The 20,740-nt window shown below is 65.2% G+C and overlaps 1 protein-coding gene across 3 annotated transcripts in view; it reads left to right on the top strand.

The window, feature by feature from the left end:
• Nucleotides 1–20,361, top strand: part of RAI1 (retinoic acid induced 1) — a 106,705-nt gene extending 86,344 nt beyond the window's left edge. For all 3 annotated transcript variants that reach the window (XM_070061541.1, XM_070061542.1, XM_051829021.1), the window contains 4 exons: nucleotides 7,478–13,109; nucleotides 16,056–16,149; nucleotides 18,761–18,810; nucleotides 19,020–20,361. In XM_070061541.1, coding sequence (XP_069917642.1) covers nucleotides 7,494–13,109; nucleotides 16,056–16,149; nucleotides 18,761–18,810; nucleotides 19,020–19,034 — 5,775 coding nt within the window. In that variant the 5' untranslated portion in view covers nucleotides 7,478–7,493 and the 3' untranslated portion in view covers nucleotides 19,035–20,361. The remainder of the gene's footprint in view (nucleotides 1–7,477; nucleotides 13,110–16,055; nucleotides 16,150–18,760; nucleotides 18,811–19,019) is intronic.
• Nucleotides 20,362–20,740: the final 379 nt, after the last annotated feature.

A 20,740-nucleotide genomic window follows, 5' to 3' on the forward strand; every position in this document is an offset into this window, starting at 1 on the left:
TTTTTTTTGACAGGCAGAGTGGACAGTGAGAGAGAGAGACAGAGAGAAAGGTCTTCCTTTGCCGTTGGTTCACCCTCCAATGGCCGCCGCTGCAGCCGGCGCATCGCGCTGATCCGATGGCAGGAGCCAGGATCCAGGTGCTTTTCCTGGTCTCCCATGGGGTGCAGGGCCCAAGCACCTGGGCCATCCTCCACTGCACTCCCTGGCCATAGCAGAGAGCTGATTTTTAGCTTTTTTATTTTGAAGATTTACTTATTTGGGAGTTGAAGTCAGAGAGAGAGAGAGAGAGCAAGCTTCTGTCCACTGGTTCACTCCCCAAATGGCCACAGTGGCCAGGGCTGAGCCAAGCCAAAGCCAGGAGCTTTTTGCGGGTCTCCTGTGTGGGTACCAGTGACCTGAACACTTGGGCCAGCTTCGCTGCTTTCCTAGGTGCATTAGCAGGAAGCTGGATCGGAAGTGGAGCAGCCGGGACATGAGCTAGTGCTCAGGTGGGATGCTGGCACCGCAGGCAGTGGCTTTACCCGCTGTGCCACAGTGCTGGCTTGGATAGAAAGATTTATATATACATATATATATATTATTTATTTATTTATTTGAAAGAGAGTGAGGCAGAGAGAGAGAGAGGTCTTCCATCTGCTGGTTCACTCCCCAATTGACCTCAACGGCCGTAGCTGAGCCGATCCGGAGCCAGGAGCCAGGAGCCTCTTCTGGGTCTCCCACGTGGATACAGGGGCCCAAGGACTTGGCCATCTTCTGCTGCTTTCCCAGGCCAGAGCAGAGAGCTGGATCGGAAGTGGAGCAGCTGGGACTTGAACCAGCACCCACGTGGGATGCCGGCGCTTTAGGCAAGGGCCTTAACCCGCTATGCCACAGTGCCGACCCCCAGATTTCTAGCTTTTTAAAGAGAAAAACTAGGTGTCCTGGCACCCTGGGGTCCCATTCCCCAAATCCTCCAGAGCTAGGTGGGGCTTCTCCACCTGGCCCACGTGTGTTCAGGACCGGGACCCCAACATACATGTGCACTTCACTCAGGCCTCCCTGCTGGACTCAGGAAGTTTGTTTCATGTGGAATGAATGAGTGAATGAGGTGCAGCTGTGGCCGTGGAATGAGTGAATGAGGTGGCCCTGGGGCTGCCAGCCCGCCCGGGTGCCCTCTGTCACTTGCTGCTTGCTGTAGCTTGTCACAGGATGAAGGTAGCGTTTTGCGCATCATTTGTACAGTGAATATTTGGCAGGGTTACCGTTCGACCAGGCAGAGATCCGTCTCCTGTTCTGAAAAGGAGAGCAAACCAGGGTTTGTTACAGGAGAGTGACGACTCGGGGACGCACTGGGTGTGTGTGTGTGTGTGTGTGTGTGTGCAAGGGGTGCTGCTTCCGGGAAGGGCGCTGCAGAGTGTGGATGATGGGAGCTGGGTAGGGCTGACAGGTCCCTGGGAACGGCATCCCCAGCGGAGGAACAGCTGCAAAGGCCCTGAGGCCGAGGGAAGGGACAGCACTCAGACAGCCCTCCTGGCTGGGACTCTGCACTCCCACTTCCCTGGGGACGGGAGTCGTGGTCTCAGACCACGCAGAGGGGTAGGGAAGGAGACTGGGCACCCATTCTTTGCTGCCTTTTTTTTTTTTAAAGATTTATTTATTTATTTATTTGAAAGAGTTACACAGAGAGAGGAGAGGCAGAGAGAGAGAGAGGTCTTCCATCTGCTGGTTCACTCCCCAAATGGCCGCAACAGCTGGAGCTGTGCTGATCAGGAGCCAGGAGCTTCTTTGGGGTCTCCCACATGGGTGCAGGGGCCCAAGCACCTGGGCCATCTTCTACTGCTTTCCCAGGTTCACTAGCAGGGAGCTGGATAGGAAGTGGAGCAGCCGGGTTTCGAACCGGTACCATATGGGATGCCGGTGCCTCAGGCCAGGGCGTTAACCCACTGTACCACAGCACTGGCCCCATTTGCTTCTTTTGCAAACCTGTAGCCATGCAGCTCCTAGTAGTGTGCACACCTCTTGGAAGGGCATGAGTTACTGGGGGGGGGTGCACCCTCGTGGGTTCCCGCAGACCTTGGTGCCAGCTACGACCTGGGAGAGGGGAGGGTGGACGGACTGTGCCCTGCAGGGCATGGAGAGCTGCCTGGGCCACCAGACCCTACTACTCCACACACACACACACACACACACACACACACACACACACGGGACCTCAGCACAGCAGGTGGGACCCAGGAAAGGGTGGTGGGCGGGGGCACGGGGTCCTGGTGGGTTTGACCCCGCCCACACACACGGAAGACCCCCCCCACTCAATCTTGGGGGCTTAGTCGGTCTCAGCTGGGACCCGAGAGGAGACCTCGCATTGGTGGTTCCGGAACAGAACGTCTGGAGCAGCACCCAGGGGCTGGGCAGGGCCTGACTCCTACAGAGGGTGCTGGGGTGGGGGTGGGGGTGGGGGTGGGTCTCCCTGCTACCCCACTGCTGACCCCTTAACATCCCCAGCTGCCTGGCCTGCAAAGACAGCCACACAGCAAAGCGCCCCCTCCGTCCCCACCACTGCCCCCGCCGTGGGCGTGCTGAGGCCCATGCGGATGGGCTGGGGGCTGCCGGTCCCCTGGGAAGTCCTCATGTCCCAGGATGCTCCCCGGTGCGCCCCAAGCAGGCCTCTCCCCCAGGCCCAGAGGCCTGCTGGGTGGGCCCCTGGGAATTCACCCTTCCCTCCCATCCAGGCCCCGCCTCCCCCAGCGCCTGATTGATCTGAAACATCCACCCACAGCAGAGAGGGGGCCCCAGTGGCTCCCCCTTCTCCCCAGATGCCCACCCCGCTTCTTCCCCAGCCTCCTTAAGGCTCTGCGAATTCCCACCTCTATCTCGTGTTCCAGGCCTTGAGGGGGTTGGGTTTTTTTTTTTTTTTCCATTTTTTTTCCCCTGCAGCTACAAATCAGGAAACCATAAAATAACCCGGGTAAGTAGGAGGGAGGGAACCAGCAGCCTCAGAGCCGCTGCTGCCTGGCTGCCGGGAGCAGCGTGTGTCCCTCCCCTCCTCTCAGGAGAGTGTTCCAGGGGCTCGGTGCTGTGGGGCAGCGGGTTCAGCCACTCCCCGGGGGCCACCTGCATCCCGCGTGGGAGCGCCAGTTCCAGTCACAGCTGCTGGCACTGCTGGTCCAGCCCCTGCTCACGCGCCTGGGAGGCAGCAGCAGATGAGCCCGAGTGCTTGGGCCCCAGCCTCCCACGTGGGAGACCCAGACGAGGCTCCAGGCTCCCGGGTTTGGGCTGACCCTGCCCTGGTCGTTGTGGGCACTGGAAGTGAACCAGCAGGTGGAAGGTGGATCTCTCTTCTCTCCTTCTGTCAGTCTGCCTTTATAATAAATAAATCAGTCCCTTTTTCTAAGATTTGTTTATTTACTTGAAAGAGTGACACAGAGAGAGGAGAGGCAGAGAGAGAGAGAGAGGGAGGAAGGGAGAGAGGTCTCCCATCTGCTGGTTCACTCCCCGATTGGCTGCAATTGCCAGAGCTGTGCTGATCCTAAGCCAGGAGCTTCTTCCAGGTCTCCCATGTGGGTGCAGGGGCCCAAGGACTTGGGCCATCCTCTACTGCTTTCCCAGGTCATAGCAGAGAACTGTATCGGAAATGGAGCAGCCAGGTCTTGAACCAACGCCCATGTAGAATGCCGGCACTGCAGGCAGCAGCTTTACCTGCTACGCCACAACACTGGCCCCAAATAAATAAATCTTAAACAAGCAAACAACCAGTAAGTCGCAGCCACCACCTTCCAGCCAGGCTCCTTGTGGCCCCCGCTACAGGTCAGGTCCACGCCGTGCCCGGTTCCCTGGCTGGGGTGTGGAGGGACCTGGGCCTTGTAACCTCGCTGGGTGGCTGCCAGTGCTCAGGGCATAGCAGTCACCCTGGCCATCAGAAGCCAGTGACCGCTGGCGCTGCAGCTCACTAGGCTAATGCTCCGCCTGTGGCGCCGGCACACCGGGTTCTAGTCCCGGGCGGGGCGCCAGATTCTGTCCCGGTTGCCCCTCTTCCAGGCCAGCTCTCTGCTGTGGCCCGGGAGTGCAGTGCAGGATGGCCCAAGTGCTTGGGTCCTGCACCCCATGGGAGACCAGGAGAAGCACCTGGCTCCTGGCTTCGGATCAGCGTGGTGCGCTGGCCGTGGCGGCCATTGGAGGGTGAACCAACAGCAAAGGAAGACCTTTCTCTCTGTCTCTCTCTCTCACTGTCCACTCTGCCTGTCAAAAAATAAAAAATTAAAAAAAAAAAAAAGAAGCCAGTGATCATCGTTGCCCACTGGTGGGGAAGGAAGGCGTGGTTAGGTTAAAGGGGCTTCCGGGGGCTGGGCTTGCGGCGCGGCAGGTTAAGCTGCTATTTGGCAATGCTGGCATTGAGCACCAGCTCAAAGCAGCTCCTGGCTAACGCCTGGGAAAGCAGCAGAGGATGGCCCAAGGGCTTGGGCTCATGCACCCGCGTGGAGAACCGGATGGAGCTCCTGGCTTCAGCCTGGTCCATCCTTGGCCGTTGTAGCCATTTGGGGAGTGACCCAGCAGATGGAAGACCTCTCTCTCTCTCTCTCTCATCTGCCTCTCAAATAAATACTTCAAAGAAAAAGAACAAAGATCGGGCACGCAGCAGAGGGGATGAGGGCACCTTTGTCTTATCATTCGGCTCCCTGGTAGCTTCCGCGCGGTGGGGTCCAGTGAGGGGCTGTGAGCCTGGGTGTGGCCTGGCTGCCTCCTCTTGGTGGCTGGGCTCTGCCCTGGGGCTCTGAGCCTCATTTTTTTCTGTAAAGGGCAGGACGGTCAAAGCCTCGAGCGAGAAAATCCTGCAGGGGAGCGGACGGCTGTGTGCCCCCAGAGTTCTCCTGCTGGCTTGGCACTGGAGGGCCAGTCCTCGGGGAGCTGAGCCAGGGGACGTCCTGGGGCCGGCTTCAGGCCTCTGTATCCGGTGCCCGAGGCCTCGGTGGGTGGGGAAGATGGGATGGGAGGGGCCGTGGAGGGAGGGGTCTCCGGACCCCCCCTGGAGCCCCTGGTGGGTGGAGGGGTGCCCTCCAGGCCCCCACGCCCCCTTTGCCACTTGCCCCTCCCCCAGGTCACCATTACCCCTCCCTCCCCCCTCCACTTCCTTTTCTAGTGCTCTTGAAAAAATAATAATTAATAACAACAGAACTGTGGCAGGCCCGAGGCAGCTCTTAAAGGGGCAGCGCCCCGTTTTCTGCCGGCAGAGCAGGCCCCAGGACTGGGGGAGGGGAGCCCCTGTGGGGGTCCACGCCTTTGTTCTGGCCGGGCCCCCGCTCTGGCTGGGCTGCGGGTGGCGTTGGGGCGAGCTCCATCAGGCGCTGGGCCTCTCCTATTCTAATTGAACTGTCTTTTCTTGGAGATAGATGTTCGCACGGCATCCGGCTGCTTGTGTGCGTTGGGAAGGCGGCCTGTAATGTAACACAGCTCGGCTAAATTAAAAGACGCAGCAGCTGGGATGATTAAACGGGGAGGGGGAGAGATGGGGACGGAGCAGGCGAGGAGGGGACGCTGATAATAGCACGCCCCCCCCCCCCCCCCCCCCGCCGCCGCCTTCTTTCTCTTCTCTCTTTAAATGTCTCTGGTAATGCATTTTGAAGAATGTGCAAGAAAAAAAAATTTTAAAAGCTGTAGAAATGTTAATGATATCCACAGGACACTCAGCAGGAAATGAGGGAGACCTGGGAGTAATCAAAGCTGAAATGTAATTTGTGCAGATATACGACAGGCTCGGTGCGTTCTGGACTTACACAGAGGGCAGGGTGCAGGTCCCACCGTGCCCACCCCCTCCCCACCCTGGCCTTGCTGCAGGCACCCCGGAGCGGAGGTGGCCTCCACAAGCCGGCCCCTCAGCAGAGGCGTCTGCCCAGGCCCTGCAGCCCCTTCCCCGCCCCCACCCTCCACCCCCGGAAACCGGTTCATCTGACAGGCCAGAACCCAGCCGCCACTGCCGCCGCCGCCAGCAGCTCCCCTGGGCGGGCGGGCGCGCCAGAGCAGGCCCTCGGTGTAAGGTTTATCCCAGCCGCCCGGGCTGGGATTGAAGTGGGTCAGAAGGGGCGGGCGTGTTGCTCCTTGTTAGGGACCTCAGTGACACATCCGGGGGTGGGGGGGAGGGGCCGTGGGAGAGAAGGGGTCTTGCCTGGCGACCCCTTTACCCCCCCAGGGCTGGGTGGCATCCAGGCCAGGGAAGAGTGAGCTGCCCCCCCGCCCCCGCCTCCCTTCTCTCCTCCCTGCCCCCACCCCCAAGTCTGGGTGTCTCTGGTCCCTGAGAACACCCTGGAATCTTGGTAGCCCGACCCGGGTCCCTCTTCCCCCTCTCTCTGAGTCTGGGAATGAGAACTGGAAAGTCCCCGTCCCCTCCTGGGACCTGGGCCATGCAGGCCAAGCTGTTCGGCCAACAGCTTTCGCTCTGTGCTGCAGGGTTCCTGGCGTTGGTCTGGCTTCTGCCCCTCCTTCCAAGGCCTTCTGGGCTGACCAGGCCTTGCTGGGCTGAGTGTGTGGGGTAGGGGGAGGCGGGAGGACCCTCAGCCCGGCCTGTGTTGGGACTGCAGCTCCTCTGGCCTGAGAAGTGCCTCCCACCCGCCCCGGGTCATCTCTTGAACCGGGATCCTGCTACGGGGACAAGGTAGTTCCTGCCCTGGCCCCAGCCCCTAAAACATCACCAGATGGGTTCTGGGGCGTGGCCCTGGGAGGGGCCTGTTAGCGTGCACTCACGTCATTGTTTATGCAGCTACAGTATGGGAGGCGGGCGCAGGTGCCCCCAGCCTGCGTGCCCGGGAGTCACAGCAGGGGGCGTTTTATGTCTGATGGCTCAGGAGCCCCCCGTTGAGGTCTGCTCGTAGCAATAGATTCCAGATGGCGTGGCAGTGGTGGAGGAGGTTGTGTGTGTGTGTGTACACGCTGAACCTCAGCAGCCTTTGCAAGCAGCCTCTCCCAGGGCCCCGGGCCACCCCTCCCAGGGTCCCCAGCGTGGCTGGGTCACCGCTGAGCATGGCCGGTGCCCCCACAGGGACTGGGGTACGGGATGCAGCGGCCCCTCCCAGGGAGGTGATGGACGGGGGGAGCGGGTACATGATGTTGGGCTGTTAGGAAGGGCTGGGAGTGGCTGGAGGAGGGCGGCCAGGGTTTCTCGCCTCCAGGTGGTGGTGCTGGTGGTGGTGGTGGTGGTGGTGGTGGTGTGGTGGTTGGCTGAGCTCTGACGGGGCTCAGCTGCAGGCTCCGGCACAGCACACCCGCTACCCCCCCAAAACACAGAAGTTGTCGAAATATGTGCAGAGCTGGTGGTGGAGAGGCTTGGAGCTGGGGGAGGTGGGTGGGAGGGGGGTTTTGGGAGGTGGAGGAAGTGGCCCCCATCTGACCGGCTCTCCCCCTGCCCTCCCCGCCTCCCCCTGTGCCTCCCTCCCTCCCTCCCTGCCTCCCTCTCTCTCTGTCTCTCTCTGTTTCTCTCTCTGTCTCTCTCTCTGTCTCTGTCTGTTCACAGCTGACCAGCCCAAGTCATGCAGTCCTTTCGAGAAAGGTGTGGTCTCCATGGCAAGCAACAGAACTACCAGCAGAGTTCCCAGGAGCCATCGCGCCTCGAGAACTATAGGCAGCCCGGGCAGGCCGGGCTGAGCTGCGACCGGCAGCGGCTGCTCACCAAAGACTACTACAGCCCGCAGCCCTACCCGGCGGCGGCTTACGAGGGCACGGGGCCCGCGGGCACGGCGGCCGACAAGTACCACCGAGGCAGCGGCAAAGCGCTGCCCTCGCAGCAGGCCCTGCAAGGGAGGCCGCCCTTCCCCGGCTACGGCGTCCAGGACAGCGGCCCTTACCCGGGGGGCTATTCGGGTGAGGAGAGCCTGCAGGCCTGGGGGACCCCGCAGCCCCCGCCCCCGCAGCCGCAGCCCCTGCCGGGGGGCGTGGGCAAATATGAAGAGAACCTGATGAAGAAGACGGCGGTGCCGCCCGGCCGGCAGTACGCGGAGCAAGGCGCCCAGCTGCCCTTTCGGACTCACTCCCTGCCGCAGCCGCAGCAGCCGCCGCCCCCGCCCCCGCAGCCGCCGCAGCCCCCGCAGCCGCTCGCCTACCCCAAGCTGCAAAGGCAGAAGCTGCAGAATGACATCGGGTCCCCCCTGCCCTTCCCCCAAAGCGGCCACTTTCCCCAACACTCCCAGTCCTTCCCCGCCTCCTCCACCTACTCCTCCTCCTCCGTCCAGGGCGGCGGCCACTCGTACAAGAGCTGCACGGCGGCGCCCTCAGCACAGCCGCACGATCGGCCGCTGACCACCAGTGCCAGCCTCGCGCCGGGCCAGCGGGTGCAGAGTCTCCACGCCTACCCGTCCGGCCGCCTGGGCTACGAGCAGCAGCAGCAGCAGCAGCAGCAGCAGCAACAGCAGGCGGCGCTGCAGAGCCGGCACCACGCCCAGGAGACCCTGCACTACCAAAACCTCGCCAAGTACCAACACTACGGACAGCAAGGGCAGGGCTACTGCCAGCCGGAAGCGGCCGTCAGGACCCCCGAGCAGTACTACCAGACTTTCAGCCCCAGCTCCAGCCACTCGCCCGCCCGCTCCGTGGGCCGCTCGCCTTCCTACAGCTCCACGCCGTCCCCGCTGATGCCCAACCTGGAGAGCTTCCCCTACAGCCAGCAGCCACTCAGCACGGGGGCCTTCCCCGCGGGGCTCGCCGACCACAGCCACTTCATGCCCCTGCTCAACCCCTCCCCAACGGACGCCGGCGGCTCCGTGGACCCCCAGGCCGGCAACTGCAAGGCCCTGCAGAAAGACAAAATCCCCGAGAACCTGCTGTCGGACCTCAGCCTGCAGAGCCTCACGGCGCTGACGTCGCAGGTGGAGAACATCTCCAATACCGTGCAACAACTGCTGCTGTCCAAAGCCAGCCTGCCGCAGAAGAAGAGCGTCAAGAACCTCGTGTCCAGGACCCCCGAGCAGCACAAGAGCCAACACTGCAGCCCCGAGGGCAGCGGCTACTCGGCCGAGCCGGCGGGCACGCCGCTGTCGGAGCCGCTGAGCAGCACGCCGCAGTCCACGCACGCCGAGCCGCAGGAAGCCGACTACCTGAGCGGCTCCGAGGACCCGCTGGAGCGGAGCCTCCTGTACTGCAGCCAGGCCCGCGGCAGCCCCGCCAGGGTCAGCAGCGGCTCCAAGGCCAAGCCCGAGTCGGTGTCCACCTGCTCCGTGACCTCGCCCGACGACATGTCCACCAAGTCCGACGACTCCTTTCAAAGCCTGCACAGCACCCTGCCCCTCGACAGCTTCTCCAAGTTCGTGGCGGGCGAGCGGGACTGCCCGCGGCTGCTGCTCAGCGCCCTGGCCCAGGAGGACCTGGCCTCCGAGATCCTGGGGCTGCAGGCCATCGGGGAGAAAGCCGACAAGGCGTGGGCCGAGGCGCCCGGCCTGGCCAAGGACGCCGGCAAGCCGCCCTTCGCGCTGGAGAACCACAGCGCCTGCCTGGACTCCGTGGCCAAGGGCGCGTGGCCGCGGCCCGGGGAGCCCGAGGCCCTGCCCGACTCCCTGCAACTCGACAAGGACGCCAGCTCCAAGGACTTCGGCCCGGGGGCGCTGTTTGAAGACGCTTCTGTGGCCTTCGCCACCCCTGACCCCAAAAAGCCAACGGGTCCCCTGTCCTTTGGCACCAAGCCTGCCCCGGGGGCCGCCGCTGCCCCGGACCCTACAGCGGCGACAGCTTTCGATTGCTTCCAAGACACGACCGCCGCCGCAGCCACCGGCTCGGCCGACGGCGCCAACCCCTTTGTGTGGCCGGAGGAGAACCTGGGCGACGCGTGTCCCCGGTGGGGCCTGCACCCCGGGGAGCTCACCAAGGGCCTAGAGCAGGGCGGCAAGGCCTCGGACGGGGTCGGCAAAGGCGACGCCCATGAGGCGGCAGCCTGCCTGGGCTTCCAGGAGGAGGCGCCTCCCGGGGAGAAGGCGGCGGCCGCCCTGCCCGGGGACTTCAAGGAGGAGGAGGAGGCGGGCGGGGTGAAGGAGGAGGCGGGCGGGCTGCTGCAGTGCCCGGAGGTGGGCAAGGCCGACCGGTGGCTGGAGGACAGCCGGCACTGCTGCTCCACCAACGACTTCGGGGACCTGCCGCTGCTGCCGCCCACGGGCAGGAAGGAAGACCTGGAGGCCGAGGAGGAATACTCGTCCCTGTGTGAGCTGCTGGGCAGCCCGGGCCAGCGGCCCAGCGTGCAGGACCCGCTGTCGCCCAAGGCCCCGCTGCTGTGCACCAAGGAGGAGGTTCAGCAGGTGCTGGACGCCAAGGCGGGCTGGGGCTCCCCGTGCCACCTCTCCGGGGACTCGGTCATCTTGCTGGGCCCCACCGTGGGCACCGAGTCCAAGGTGCAGAGCTGGTTCGAGTCCTCGCTGTCGCACATGAAGCCGGGGGAAGAGGCGTCCGGCGGTGGCGGCGGCGGCGGGGAACGGGCTCCTGGGGGGGAGTCGGCCGCCCCGGTGGACGCCCTGCCCGAGGCGCCCATCGCGAAGAAAGAGCCGGTGCCCCGGGGCAAGAGCTTGAGGAGCCGGAGGGTGCAGCGGGGGCTGCCCGAGGCCGAGGACTCCCCGTGCAGGGCGCCCGCGCTGCCCAAGGATCTGCTGCTCCCGGAGTCCTGCACGGGGCCCCCACAGGCGCAGATGGGCGGGGTTGGGGCCCCCGGCCGGGGGGCCTCGGAGGGGCTCCCTCGCATGTGCACCCGCTCCCTCACGGCCCTGAGCGAGCCTCGCACGCCCGGGCCCCCGGGCCTGACCACCACCCCGGCGCCCCCAGACAGGCTAGGGGGCAGGCAGCGCGCTGCCTTCAAATCGGGCAAGCGAGTCGGGAAGCCGTCGCCCAAGGCCGCCTCCAGCCCCAGCAACCCGGCCGCCCTGCCCGTGGCCTCGGACAGCAGCCCCGTGGGCTCCAAGACCAAGGAGACCGACTCGCCCGGTGCGGCCGGCAAGGACCAGCGCTCCATGATCCTGCGCTCCCGCAACAAAACCCCGTACCAGAACGCCAAGCGGAGACGGCCCTCCGAGAACCGCCTGCCCAACGGCCGCGCCACCAAGAAGCTCCTGGCCAACAGCCACCTGCCCACCGCTGCTGCCGCCGCCACCACATTCAAGGCCTCCGACAGCCCCCCGCAGAAGGAGGGGCGGGCAGGCCAGCGGGCCAGGGTGCCCAAGCCCGGGGCAGGCGGCAGGCTCCCAGAGCGGGCCCTGCACACGCTCAAAAGGAAGTCGCCCTTCATGGCGCCTGTCCCCACGAAGAAGCGCAGCCTCGTGTTGCGTGGCAGCTACGGCGACAGCAAGGACGAGCAGGCCGAGGGCGCACCTGCCCTGTTCAAGAGGGTGTCCTCCCCCAAGAAGACCAAGCCGGCCAAGGGTGGCAGTGGTGAGCCCATGGCCAAGCCCGCGCCCCCTGAGGCGGCCGCTGCCACCGACGAGGCCGCCACCGCCTGCCTCAAGCTGGCCTCCAGGGTGGCCTTCCAGGGGACCGTGAAGACCAAGGTGTTGCCTCCGCGCAAAGGCCGGGGCCTGAAGCTGGAAGCCATCGTGCAGAAGATCACCTCGCCCAGCCTGAAGAAGCTGGCGTGCAAAGTGCCAGGGGCCGCCCCCGGGGACCCCGTGAGCCCCGCCCTCCCCGAAAAGGACCGCAGCAGCGCAGGCCTCAAGAGTGCCGGGGGCAGCCCGGTGGGCGCCGAGGAAGGGGCGTCGGGCGCGGGGCCTGGGCCGAAGCTCCCGGCCGTGGCGGCGGCAGCCACTCCAGGCACCGAGCCACCTTCGTGCAGAAACCCGGCCAGCAGGTCCTTAAAGGGCAAAGTCGGGAACAGTAAGAAGCTGTCCTCGACGGACTGTTTCAAACCCGAGGCCTTCCCCTCCGCCGCAGCTCCCAAGAAGAGAAGCCGGAAGGGCCGGGCCAGCCTGGGCCCAGCGCTGCTCCTGACGCCCCGAGACAGGGCCGGTGGCGGTGGTGGCGGCGGCACGCAGAGGACTGGCGAGGACAGCTCCGGGCCGGGAGGCAAGAAGCCAAAGACGGAAGAGCTGGGCCCGGTCCCCCAGCCCCCCGACGGCCGGCCCTGCCAGCCGCAGACCAGGGCTCAGAAGCAGCCGAGCCACGCCGGCTACGGTGGCGGCTATTCCAAACGGAAGCGCCTCACCCGGGGCCGGGCCAAGAACGCCACATCCTCGCCCTGTAAGGGGCGGGCCAAGCGGCGCCGGCAGCAGCAGATGCTGCCCCTGGATCCCGCCGAGCCTGAGATCCGCCTCAAGTACATCTCTTCCTGCAAGCGGCTCAGGGCAGACAGCCGGACCCCGGCCTTCTCCCCCTTCGTACGGGTGGAGAAGCGAGACGCGTTCACCACCGTGTGCACTGTTGTCAACTCCCCCGGGGACGAGCCCAAGCCCCACAGGAAGCCTTCCTCCTCCGCCTCCTCCTCCTCCTCCTCGGCCTCCGCCGCCGCCTCACTGTCCCTGGACGCGGCGGCCGGGGCCTCCCTGGCCACGCTGCCCGGGGCCTCCGTCCTGCAGCCGCGGCCCTCTCTGCCTCTCTCCTCCACGATGCACCTGGGGCCTGTGGTGTCCAAGGCCCTGAGTACCTCTTGCCTTGTTTGCTGTCTCTGCCAAAACCCAGCCAACTTCAAGGACCTAGGGGACCTGTGCGGGCCCTACTACCCCGAACATTGCCTCCCCAAAAAGAAGCCAAAACTCAAGGAGCAGGTGCGGCCCGAGGGCACCTGCGAGGAGGCCCCGCCTCCCCTCGAGAGGACACTCAAGGGTCTCGAGTGTGTGGCGGCGGCCTCAGCCACGGCGGCCGCTGCCACCACCCCCGGGAAGGCCCCCAGGCCTGACGGCTCCGCAGACCCCGCCAAGCAGGGCTCGCTGCGCACCAGTGCCCGGGGCCTGTCCCGGCGGCTGCAGAGTTGCTACTGCTGTGACGGGCAGGGGGACGGGGGTGAGGAGGCGGCTGCGGCCGACAAGAGCCGGAAACATGAGTGCAGCAAGCAGGCCTCTGCAGAGCCCGGGGGGGACACCCAGGAGCACTGGGTGCACGAGGCCTGCGCCGTGTGGACCAGCGGGGTCTACCTGGTGGCCGGGAAGCTGTATGGGCTGCAGGAGGCCATGAAGGTGGCCGTGGACATGGTAAGAGGAGGCCGGCCCAGCTAGGGTGGGGAACTTGGGGTCTCCAAGGGCAGGCATTCGGGGAGCCCCAGAGTCCCTCTGGAGCCGTGGTGTGGGTCAGCCGTGCTCCTGGGCGCAGAGCCGTGTGGGTGGACCTAGAGTCCGTTGGGGGAGTTGAGGGGGGAAACTGAGGCACGCTCAATTACCCCCCACCCCCATGTCCCAGGACATACCCTACTACCAGAGCCCCTGTGTCCAGCCTGCCCCCAGCCCAGCCAGTACACACACACAGCTCTGGCCCCATGCAGGCCAAGAAGCCAAGACCCCCAGCCTAGGATCCCAGGGCAGCCCACAAAAGCAAGCCGCCCTCGGCAGCTCTGCCTGTGAACCCCCTCCGTGGGACGTCCGTCCCCCATGCCCCGCCCAGTCCCCCTCCCGGGAGCTCAGTGAACAAGGACCCTGGGCTGCCCCGGAGTTCACTGTGTGACCCTGGGAACCTGACCTGCCCCCCTCTGAGCTCCGGTTGCTGTTCTGTGCACATGGGCGCCGCTCTCCCCTCCCCCATGGTGGGGGGTGACACGTCACATGCTAGGGCTGGAGCCTGGCCCCCGAGTCAGTGGCTGTGTAGCCGTGGGAGGCTCCCCTGGGAGTGGTGTCCCTGCTGCTGGCAGCTGGGCGCCCTCTCCTTGGGAGCCACACATTCCACATGCCCCCCCCACCCCGCCCCTACTGTGCCTCCGAGTGCCGGCCCTTCTTCCCATGCCGACCTGCCGGGAGCCATGGGCTCTCGTTGCCCATTCAGACTGCCTGCTCCCCCCACAGACACCTGTGAACCTTCTGTACACAGCTCCCTCCCTGGTCCTGCCGCCTCGGCGCAGCCAGCATCCAGGTGGGGGCTCCGGAGGTCTGGATTTGCCTGCCTCTGGTGTCTCGGTGACCCAGTATAGCTGCCGGGGCCCCAGCCCTCACCCTTTCCTCCGAGTGCACCAGCTTCTGCTTGCGAGAGGCAGCATTTGGAGCACCATGCTCCAAATGGTTGGGACTCCCCCAATGTGGGCTGTAGACCCTCCCTGTGCCTGGACGTCCGCTGCCTGACACCTGATGCCCCACCCTGCTGCGTCCCCACCCCCAGCCCGGTATCTCCCCTCTTCCCTTCCAAGTGGTTCCTCCTGGCTGCTTCCTTCATGCTTGGTCCCATCCAGCTGACACAGGTTCCCGTCTCCCCCCGCAGCCCCGTCATTAAAAGCCGCTGCCCTCCCTAACACACACAACCCCACTCCAGTAGGCATCACCTGCACTGCATCCTCACTGGGTGCTGGTGCCCCCCCCCGCCCCACCTCCAGGGCTGTCTGGGCGGGGACTGGGGTGTCTGTGTGTGCCCTGCACTGGCTGGCCCTGGGCGGGAAGGGGTTAGAGACAGCAGGGAGAGTGCATGAAGCCACCGTTCAGGCCCATCAGAGAGGGGTCGTGCCTCCCCGCAGGCACGCAGCCACTGCACCTGCTCCACAAATGGCCACGCAGCCTCCCCCGCACAGGTCACACAGCGGGGCAGGCGGTGTCTGCGTATCAGATGGCCCCGGTGCAGGGCAGGGCGTGTCCCCAGAGGCAGGGCTATCTCCTGTGGAACACTCCGGAAGAACGAGCAGCGTCTAGGACGCCCCCGTGTCCCGCTGAGCCCCTGGCACGCAGGGCTTGACAAACCCCAGGGACGCTGGGGCCTTCGGTGTCTCTGTGGGACCTCAGGTTCCCAGGCTGCCCGGGGCCTGCTGCTCTCCTTATACTGGGGGACACATCTGTCATCCAGACCGGGCCGCCTCGGGGCGTGGTCACGAGGCTGAGCGGTGCCTGGTGCCGGCTCCTTGGCCAGCAGCAGAGCACAGGGGCGGCTGACTCCAGCTCCCTGTCTGGAGCAGAGTGGAGGGGCAGGGTCCCATTCTGGGTCAGAAACCATGGGCCCAGGTGCCCAGGAGGACAACCCCACAAAGGGGCCCATCCTGATATTCTAAAAAGTACCCCAGCCCCGCACGGCCCCACTGCCAGCTCTGGGCACCAGAGGGCGCACTCCTAGGCGCCACCCTCGCCTCCCCCAGCTCTGGGCTGTGGTGTGCATGGAGCTGTCCAGCAGGGCAGTAAGGGACAGTGGGTACTCCAGGCTGGCCACCTAAGTCAGGAAATGCATGGGGTGATGAGGGACCCAGCTTCCGGCCGTGGCTAGCACAGCCAGCCACCCGCTGGTTCACTCTCCAAATGGCTGTAACGGCAGGGACTGGGCCAAGCCGGAGCCAGGAGCCAGGAACTTCTTCTGGGTCTCCCATTTGGGTGGCAGGGGGTCCCAGCACTTGGGCCATCCTTTGCTGCTTTCCCAAGCATATTAGCAGGGAGCTGGATCGGAAGTGGAGCAGCCGGGACTTGAACCGGTGCCTGTAGGAGATGCCACCCCTGTGGCACAGTGTCCATGCCCTTGCTAAACTCTTCCAGAGGACCTGCTTGTCACTGCCATCCCGTGCTCACTAGGTCCCCTCCAAGTGGCCAGGCCAGGCGCTGGGCAGCCCCCAAACTCAGCAGATAGTAGTTTTGGAGAACATGAAATTGACATAAAGGGGTGTGTCTATACTGCCACGGTGGGGGGCCTCCAAGATCAGACCCGGGGTTCCAGGGAGGGCAGAGAAGTCTGATTCCATGTGGAGTGTTCCTGCTGCTGCCCGGAAGGGCGGAGACCAATGCAGGGGGTGCCTCAGTCTCCCCACCTGGAAAGTGGGTTCAATGGGAAGTACCCTGTTTCCAGTACCTTCCATTGCAGGTGCTGCCTGGTGGCCACAGACAAGAGGGGTTGCCAAGGTCCGTGGCCCAAGAAGGGCCCCGCGCATCCAGTGCACCAGCCCAGGGGGTGTGGGTACCCAGCCGGCTGGGATGGGCGTGTGGGAAGCCTGGGGTTGGGGACTGACCTGCCTCCCCTCTCTCCGGCAGACCTGTTCCAGCTGCCAAGAGCCCGGGGCCACCATTGGGTGTTGCCACAAAGGATGCACCCACACCTACCACTACCCGTGTGCCAGTGATGCGGGTAAGAGCCGGCCTGCGGGGACCGGGAGGCCGTCAGTGCCACCTCCTTGGCGCCCCTCTGCTGCCGCCCGAGCTGTTCTTCATCGCCTCTTCCTCCTCCCCCCTTTCCTCCCCCTCCCCCCTTCCTCCTGCTCCTCCTCCTCTCCACCCAGACCTGGGCTGGGCAGTGCCAGGGCCGTGGCAGTGAGCCCTCTCCAGCCACCTTCGTGAGGCCTTTACAGAGAAGCCAAAGAGTGGTAGAAGGAGGGAGGTGCTGGGGGCGGGGCCTCGAAGACGGAGGGGTGGGGCACAGAGGAGGCGGGGCCAGTTCCCGTCGCCCCTCCCTCCCTCTGCCACCTGCCGGGCCCCTGTTCCAGACCGCCTGATTGGGCCACAGGGATTTTTGGGGGGTCACCCACCCTCTGAGGCTCGGAGACACTCGTTGCAAAACAAGCAGTGGGTTAGGGGGCCATGGGCTCTGTGTCAGCGGGGGGCTTCCCAGCCAGTGTGGCCTGGATCCAAACCCCCCTGGTGGGGGTCCACGTGTGAAATGGAGATTACTGTGGTCTCTTCTCACTGGTTGTGGAAGAGGCAAAGCCCCTCTGACCGCGCCACCCCACCCCCACCCTCCGTCCCTCCTGGCGCTGTCCTGGCTAGCATCACTCTCCCAAGTCGGCTGTCTCCCCCCCGCCCCCGCCCCATGACACCTGCTCCCTGGGCACCAGGGACCACAATCCTGCACACTGCCTGCTCACGGGGTCCGGAACCAGTCTGTCCCAGCCACACTGCCCCCACCCCACTCCCACTCCCAGGAGGCTTTGAGGGACAACACGGGCTGAGCTGCCAGCATCCAGCATGGAATGGGGGGTCCGGCTGGACTGGACCTCCCCCAGGGGCTCCTCACCAGTGCCCCCCTCCCACTCCCAGCAGCAAGAACCGGATCTCTGCACCGGCAGCGCCTTCCCCAGGCGCGTGGCTTCGCTCCCGTGTTAGCTACCTGAGTCCCAGTCCTGCTTCCACAGCGGTTTATTTCGCCCTGGGCCTGGGGGCATCGGCCTCCCAGCTCTCTCCAGCTGCACCTTGAGGGCTGGGCGGCCCCTCGGCAGGCCCCAGGGCCTGGTATGGACAGAACCAGGCCAAAGCTCTCCGTCCTGTGTTCCTTCTACCCCGGCACCGTCCAGCCTCCCACGTGGAACAGACAGGAAAGCCATGGCAAGGGGGAGAGTGTGTGCGGTGGGACAGGGTCATTCTGTCCGACCTGGAGGGGGCAATACAGGAGGGCTTGCAGGAGGAGGTGGAGATATCTGAGCCAGGCCCTCAGCAGGGCAGAGGATGTGGCTGCAGAGGGCCACGTGCTGGGCGGGGTGGACACAGGCATTGTGCAGTGGATTCCCCAGATACCAGGGATCCCCGGGCAGCCGAGACTGGGGTGTTGTCAGGCTGATGTTAGCGCACAGGGTGAAGGCAGGCCTGACCCCCAGCTTCCGGCCTGAGCAGGATGGAGGGTGTGCAGGTCGGCGTATTAGCTGCTTGCCCTTTCGGGAGCGCCTAAGTGGCTCAAACCAACCCTGCACTGTTTGGCGCAGGCGCTGTGGGCAGCTGGCAGGCTCAGCGGGAGCCGTCGGGCCGCAGGTGGCCCAGCCTGGGCTCCAGGCCTCTCCCTGGCTGCTGCTGGCCGAGGAGGTCCCGGGGACCCGGGTGTGGGAGGGAATGGGGCAGTCTGCCCCCCCAAGCCAGCACTGGGGTCTGGCATGAGGGGCGCCGGGGGGGACCGAGCCGCAGCCTTGTTCCCCTCCGTTCTTACTAAGGAGCCCCACCTCAGAGAGCAGCCTTGCCCTGTAGAGCGGGCGGGTGGTGGTGGCTGTCCCCGCCCATCTATTCCATGGGGGCTTCCCATGCTGGGACCTGGGGCCACCCCAGTACAGACACCAGGAGAGGAGCCACTGATGGCCGGCTGTCCTCACGACCCTGTGTGGCACGAGGCGGGGGACAGCTGCAGCCCAGCACTGCCTTGGCCTGTAGCTGTCCCCACTCTGCCCTTGGGCTGCACACTGGCCACAAGAAGGGTGCACCGGCCAACCCCGCAGCTTAGGGGCTCGGGGTTTTAACAGGGCAGCTGAGGCTGTTGGGGGGCAGGGTCTCCCCAGGTGGTGCAGACAGGAGCAAGGACTCCCTGAGGGGGACACACCCCTGCCTGGCTGAGGTGGGCATGGCACCCCATGTCCACTCGGCAGGAAGCGGTGGTCTGGGCACCCAGGTTTGCTCACACCCAATACCCATCACCAGCCGCGTCGGTCCACCCCTGGGAGCACCCCCCCCCCGTCCCCCGCCCCCAGGAGGCAGCACGGTGCCCATTCTACAGATGTGGAGAGAGTGGTTCTGCTTGGTCAGCGCTCACTGAGCAGCCAGGGGCTGCAAGACAGACCAGGAACCAGAAAGGAGGCAGTGGAGGGGAGGGTGGCCAGAAGAGGGAGGCTGGTCCCCCTGGGGGGGGGGCGGGGGCAGGGGAGGAGGGGGCAGGCGAGCTGCGGATGGAGCCCTTCAAGCGGTTTCTGCGCACTGTGCGGCCCACCCGCCGCCAACCCCCTAGCGGCCCTCGGTGCCCTGACCACGCACCCTCTCTCCGCTCCCAGGTTGCGCGTTCATCGAAGAGAACTTTTCTTTGAAATGTCCCAAACACAAGGTAAGCGACCACCAGGGGCGCTTGCAGGGTGGGGCGCGGGCTGGGGAGGGGCCCCGCCCCCATGGCTGCCTCCTACCCGGGCGGGCTCAATTCTCTGGGGCAGCCCCTGCACCCCCGCCACGCGAGTGCATCCTGGGGGTGTAGGGGCGTCCTGGGCTGGGGGCGGAGACCCGCCAGTGACCGGCGCTGGACGTCTTCTCCCCGTGCAGAGACTCCCGTTGTAATGCAACCCCCGACCGGCCGGAGCCGCCGCCGCCCGCGCAGCACCGCCGGCCCGGGCCTCGGAGCAGCTCCCGGCGCCGGAGCCGATCCTTGATCTGGGCCCCGGGTGTTGGAGCCGGCCGCCAAGAGCTGAGACCTGTGCACACACCTGCCCCGCCGACCCTCGCCCCCACCCCACCCGGGGTGGGGGAGGAAACCCGTTCCGGAGCCGCCTGCTCCCGGAACCGGACAGCCCGGGGCGCTAGTGCGCGCGCTCCCTGGGGCCAGGCCCGAAGCCGGGGAGCTCTCCCCACTGCCCTCCGCCCCGCCGCGGGACATCCAGGACGACGTGGCACGCATCCACCCGCATGGGTGCTGCCGTCACCACCCCCAACCCCGTGGCTCGCGCCCTAGGGTCGGTATGGGGGGCGCTAGAGGGTGGGCGCAGACGGCCCTGGGAGAGGCCGAGGGCTGCCCCCCGACCCTGGGCTCCGTGCACCCCACGAGGCGAGGGGGCGAGCCGAGGCTTCCCGGAGCGGGGGAGGGCGGCGGGAGGCTCTGTCTGAGCGCGCCCTAGCCGGCCAGCCTTTGCCAAAGCTTTCGAGCGCTTCCGGGAAGGCCGCCGGGATTGCGGGGGTGTGAGTGGAGGGCAGGCCGGCCGGGGGTATGGGGGCCTGCTCTGGGGACGCGGTCACCGCCACCGCCACCGCCACCTCCGCAGAGCCCCGCCTGGGAACGCGAAGAGGCCACGGCGAGGCGGCCCGAGCGCGCCGGGGGACCACGGCGCGCACTCGGCACGGGAGCAGGGGACGGCGCCGGATGCGAGTTACGAAACCTGTGTGCCCCGCCCCCTCCGTCCCACAGAATGTATATATGTCGGGAACATGCTCGCTTCCCCCGTGTGTCGCCGCGCGCCCCGCAGCACGGAGCCCCCGCGCCCTGGCCTGCCGGGGGCGGGGGCGAGCGCAGGGCCCCTTCCCCCGCGCAGTCCGTCCGCCAGTCTGTCCGCGTCCTCTGCTCCGTCCACGCTTCGATAGGCCTGACGCAGACCCCCACCCCCTCCGCCGGGGCCCGCCCTAGCAACTTCCTGTACATATGACTGTAAAATGGCAAACGTGTGTATTATATCTGGCCTCGTTATATAGTGTATATATATGTATACATATACATATATATAATATATATGAAGATGTAAATGTTCAGACTAGTGTTCTTATTAGTATATTGCTTCACACTGAAGACTGTGTGTATCGAGCTGTTTCTAAAAGATGTTTATTTTCCTTAAGAGTAAAAAACAGTCATTGCATTCAGAAGAAAAAAAAACAATAAAGATACGACGATTGTTTTGGATCTGTGCAGCCCCTGCCTGGATTCTAACCACAGCCTCCTGGGAGGTGGGCGGGGCGGTGGGGGCAGGCTGGGTGGGGGCAGGTAGGTTGCCACCTGCAGTGCCTAATCCCGCCCCCATGTGAACTCAGACCAAGGAAGGAGGGACAAGGCTGCTGGGGACAGTGACACTGGGTGACATGCCAGGAAGGGGTCAGGCTGTGGCTGCTGTCACAATAGGTCCTTGGTGACAGTCCTCTTGTGTCCTGTCACCCTGCAACCTGCTGGAGGCAGAAGCTGGGAGGCCACTGAGGCGCTAAGGGCTGATGTGGCCTGGTGGGACGGGTCATCAGCGGGTCACACGGCCACCTGTGCCCCCCCCCAACACTGGAAGGAAGTTCAT

Source organism: Oryctolagus cuniculus, chromosome 17 (genome assembly GCF_964237555.1).
Source record: "Oryctolagus cuniculus chromosome 17, mOryCun1.1, whole genome shotgun sequence".
Classification (NCBI taxonomy): Eukaryota; Metazoa; Chordata; class Mammalia; order Lagomorpha; family Leporidae; genus Oryctolagus; species Oryctolagus cuniculus.